General features: G+C 46.3%; 1 protein-coding gene across 1 annotated transcript; it reads left to right on the forward strand.

The window, feature by feature from the left end:
• The first annotated feature begins 3187 nt into the window (after positions 1-3187).
• LOC101778194 (mini zinc finger protein 2) lies at positions 3188-3877 on the forward strand. The gene has a single exon (XM_004956756.3). The coding sequence runs from the start codon at positions 3268-3270 to the stop codon at positions 3535-3537; it is 270 nt and encodes an 89-aa protein (XP_004956813.1). The 5' UTR covers positions 3188-3267; the 3' UTR covers positions 3538-3877.
• The last annotated feature ends 817 nt before the right edge of the window (positions 3878-4694 follow it).

Below are 4694 nucleotides of genomic sequence, written 5' to 3' on the forward strand. Positions count from 1 at the left end.
GTTGCTGGTGGTTTTGGTTTTGGTTTTGGTTTTAGGTTTGGTTTTGGTTTTGGTGCGAGGGTTGATTACCCTCGATCGCTAGCACTTGTTGAGCTGGGTACGAGTGGTGTTGTTGCTGGTGGTTGTAATGCGAGGCTTGCCAGTTTTGATCTTTTTCGGCTTACCTCTAGCGGTTCCTCTCCGCCACTCTTCTCCTGTGGTCTTCATCTAATCTACAATATTTATCTAGCTTTGCGAACAGGGCTTCCATTGTTTTTAGCTTTTTCCTTGATAACTTCGAGGCTGTTGGGCTTGGGTTGAGCCCCTTGATGCAGGATGCTATGGCCATATTATCCTCCACATCTGGAGTTTGTGATTTAAGCTGGACAAATCTTTTCACATAGCTTGCTAGAGGTTCTTTATCTTTTTGCACACAATTGAATAGATCTCCCTCATCATTCACAGCCCTGTGAAAGCCTTGAAAGTTTTGTACCAGCTTGGTTTTAAGATCTATCCAGCTGTATATGGACTATGGTGGGAGTAGAGAGTACCAATTTAATGCCGCACCCTCGCATGCTATTATAAATGACTTTGCTAGTACCACGCCATCTCCTCCCGCCGAGGCTATGGCTGTCTCGTAGCTCATAAGGAATTGGCGAGGATCTGTTTGCCCGTTGAACTTTGGCAGCATGACCACTTTATAGGTTGTGGGCCTTGGGGCTGTTTGCAAGCCTAAAGATAATGGAGAACTTTCGTCGATTGTTGTGTATGCGCTCATTGTCACTGGGGTGTTCTGTCCAACGAGGCTAGGATTTGGGTGTATGATGGGTGTGTCGTTGGTGTCGAAAGTTGGAAGTGGTGGCTGTTGTGGTGTGTTGTGCAAGTATTGCAACTCATTTAGCTCTTGTTGCAACTCCGCTAGCTGCCTTTTGGCCTCGTTTAGCCTTGCCAGCTTGTTGGTTGCTAACCTTTGCGCTTGGAGCTCTTGAGCAAATTTCTCTTTTTCTCTCTTTAACGCTTCTAGTTGTTTGAGTGCCGAGGCAAGCTCTTCCTCTGTTTCATTGAGGAGGTCACTGTGCACATTTACTGGTGGTTGTACCCGGCTCGAGGTCTCCGCCTTAATTCTTCTTTTATCACTCCTCGTTCTTAGGTTGGCTTCGACCCTTTTATCTTGCTCGACCAGGACCAGCTTCCTGTCCTGCCTTGCCTCGTCCTCGGTGGCCCTCTTCTTCTTCTGGGGTGGCATCATTGGCTACTTGGTGGCTCTAAACATGGTGGGCGCCAATGTTGGGAAATAAATCTTAAGGAGACTCGTACGCAACAACATTAAGGAAGCAATCGTGGTTCAGTTTCAACAAAATGAGCATCCATTTACATCGGGGTAGAGCTCCCCTTTTATAGTGTCTCAGAGGACACTTTACATTCCATGATTACCCTTTCTCAACTACTACATTCTTAGAATATTCTGTACACAAAGGTCTTTAGGAGGTAACCTGTGCGACTTGGTCTCCTTTACCGAGTCACGCTCCTCACGCCCTCAGGCAATCCCGCAGATCACGCTCTTAGGCAATCGCGCGATTCACGCTCTCAGGCGATCCCGCAATTCACGCCTTCACGTTTCCAACGCCTTCGCGCCCTTGACCTCGAACTCGAAATCACCTTGGCCTCATGCTCGAAGATATCTTAGCCTCGTGCCAAAAAGATGACAGCCCCATACCTCGGATCTTGGCTTGCTTGTTTCATCAACCCTGACTAAAACACAGAGAAAAACTCGTCGCCCGAGGTTAGGCTCAGGCACTTGAGGGTGAGCTTCGTTAAAGTCTAGTCATTAGAGATTGTTTCTTGGCTTCGAGATCAAATTTGCAGCAGTGTCGCAAGGCTAGCACAACTTTTGCGCTGCATTTGCCCCTCGAGGTTAGGGACCTTCACCCAAGGTTGATAATTTTGTGATGCTAGATGGTTCGCGCCAAGCGAAATGACCTCGAGGGTGACCGTCTTTTTAGGCGATCCCCAACAAAGTTGAACAGTGATCTATAAGCACAGTGTAGCTAGATAGTCTGATATTGATCATGTAGTTCGTTTTCTATCAGTTGCTTACTTTACTATGGAATACCTAGGTTTTTTTCTGCATATGTTTTGCATTTTCAACACTTTAGATGTTACAATATACAAGACACTCCTTTTGTTCCTTCCATTATATTTTGTTTGTATCATTAAACTTGAAGTTTTTTGTTGTCTGTTCCATTTTGCCAGATGATGGAAATCTCTATTTTTTAAGTAGATGCGCGATCTAGTACCTAAGAAAGCATAATGCATGTTGGCCTTGTACCCACTCAAGTTAGGACCAGCCACAGGTCATAGCATTTTGTGCTGGCCTGCAAGGCCTTAATGTTTCTGGTATGTTTGGTCCTGACTCCTGAACCACGTAGGTTGTTTCATTTTGTTTAAGCCTTCTTCGGTTGTCTTTGATAATAAAAGTAAGCACTTACTTTGCTGTAAAAAAATATAAAAAAAGTTATGTTTTGATAATGACATGCTTTGTCTTTTTGCATGGACAGATTGATTGTGACTCACTTTTGTTTCCTGTGTATGACTGATCTACCTTCCTGTTGTCATGCTCAGGTGAATTGTTGTTTAGGAGTCTGCAACGATTTTTAAATTCGTGTCCACGTACATCTCACATGCTGAAACAGTAGAGGAAATCTATCGCACAGGAAGTGAGACGAGGACTAGGCAGCTGCATTGCTGCGACATGCCGAAAAATTGAGCAAAGGCAAGCACCCTGGCTTCTTAGATTTCTAAGCTGGCATGCAATGCCGATGACATACTTTCTTATCAAAGGGACCTACTCTTTTGGGATTCTTAGGATTCAAGTATCCTTCACTGGTCACTTTATTGGTATGAGAGGAAGAAAAGGGGAAAAAATAGAGATAGAGGGGGGAAAGGTCACTGAATGAGGTAGGGCAGAAAGGGACTCCAATCTAAGGTTATCTTAATGGCCCAAGAATTATTCAGCTCTGCGATTGTGAGGTGGAATTTGCTGGACCATCAATTCAGCCAGCCCAATTCGGTCTTCTACTGCTCCACAGGGATGAGTGAATGATCATGTGAAACTTTTGCATGCCTTACCACCACCAGGTCCATGAGTAACATCCCTTTAGGTGGAGGGTCAGGACTGGTGGAGGAAAGATGGCTATAAATATATACGGTGTGTGATGCAGAGGGGGTCATCTTGTGCTGAAAGCAAAGCTTGGCTGGCTGGAAAGAGGTACGGTGGGGAAGCTGACGATGAAGAGGCTGCTGATTGTACGAAGGTGCGAGCCGATTGTGCGGTTCAGCTGCTGCAGCGTGCGCTACGGGGAGTGCCGCCGGAACCATGCGGCGAGCACCGGAGGCTACGCCATCGATGGGTGCCGGGAGTTCATCGCTGAAGGGGAGGAGGGCACCGGTGGCGCTCTCAAGTGCGCGGCCTGCGGTTGCCACCGCAGCTTCCACCGCAGGGTGCAGGTCTATGAGTTTGCGTGGGACTACGGATCCTACACATCGTCGACCGAGTAGAGTGTTGCCCCAAGCTTGGAGTCCTGCTCCTGCAATGGCGAATGCCCAAAAATTCGCCCTCTTTTCATGTGTCTCCGACGACAAGCTGTCCGGTGCTTGTCTAGGACCCTTGTGATTCTTTGTAACTTGGAGCTCAGAATTATCTATCTATTCTTTCTGCTCTGAACCTTTCTGTGGTACCTGGTTTCATGAGAGTTGTGCCCTCTCTCCCGTTGGCGATCCACAGTGACAGTAGTATCTTTGCTGGCTACTGTGTGGGAATGAATGTAGTTTTCGTCACTTTCCTGTCTTTGCCAGCTTGTTTATCTGAAATAGAACGGTTATTCTGTTAGGCTGAGAATTTTCTCTGTACATGCAAAGTCAAGGGCTCATGCTTCAATTCTTCATGTCAAATACTGACCCAAACCCAATTCGAACGCGAGAATTTTCCTCAATTCCTGCATAAATCAGGTTTTTTTCCCTAGCAGAATTCATGTGAAATTCCTGCGTTAGCAACGGGCATTGAGCTAGCCGGAAGGTGAGCTCTTTGGCATCGCCATATGGCAACTTAGGCTGCAAGTACACAAGAGGTACGAGTAGATGACGTGTAGCACGAGGTATAGTTCATCTCTTTGGCGCCAACGGGTGCAGATTCGGGTCCCTGTGCAGCCTGGTCGACACGACTGTTATTTTGACATTTATGTAGAAGGAAAAGTTAGATGGGAATTCTCAGAGCCTGGGCTGGACTGGACTGTGACAGCAGCATAAATAAACGTGCAGCGCACTTATGGCAGTGAATTCGCAGAGATACAAAGCCTGTTCGCTTCAGCTTATCAGTCGGCTTATCAGCCACCAAATAGTATTTTTCTCTCACAACAAATCAGTCGTTTCAGCTTTTCAGCCAGCTTATAAGTTCAGCCGAACAAGCTAACACTCTATGCCTAGCTAGGCCTTCCTTTTTATCCTTCTAACACTCTTTTACTCTTTTGGCTCGCCTTCGAACGCGTCACCATGCATTTCACATTTTCAGAGGAACTGCTTCCCCCTGGAACAACTATGCTGCTATATTCCATCGGCCTTTTCGACCAGTGAAAACATGGACAGCATCTTTTTGAAACAGAAAAATCTAAAGTTGAGAGGGTTCTCGATTTTAAATTTACTTCGGGAGTCCCTCTAAT

The sequence above is a fragment of the Setaria italica genome, chromosome II (genome assembly GCF_000263155.2).
Source record: "Setaria italica strain Yugu1 chromosome II, Setaria_italica_v2.0, whole genome shotgun sequence".
NCBI classification, from domain to species: domain Eukaryota; kingdom Viridiplantae; phylum Streptophyta; class Magnoliopsida; order Poales; family Poaceae; genus Setaria; species Setaria italica.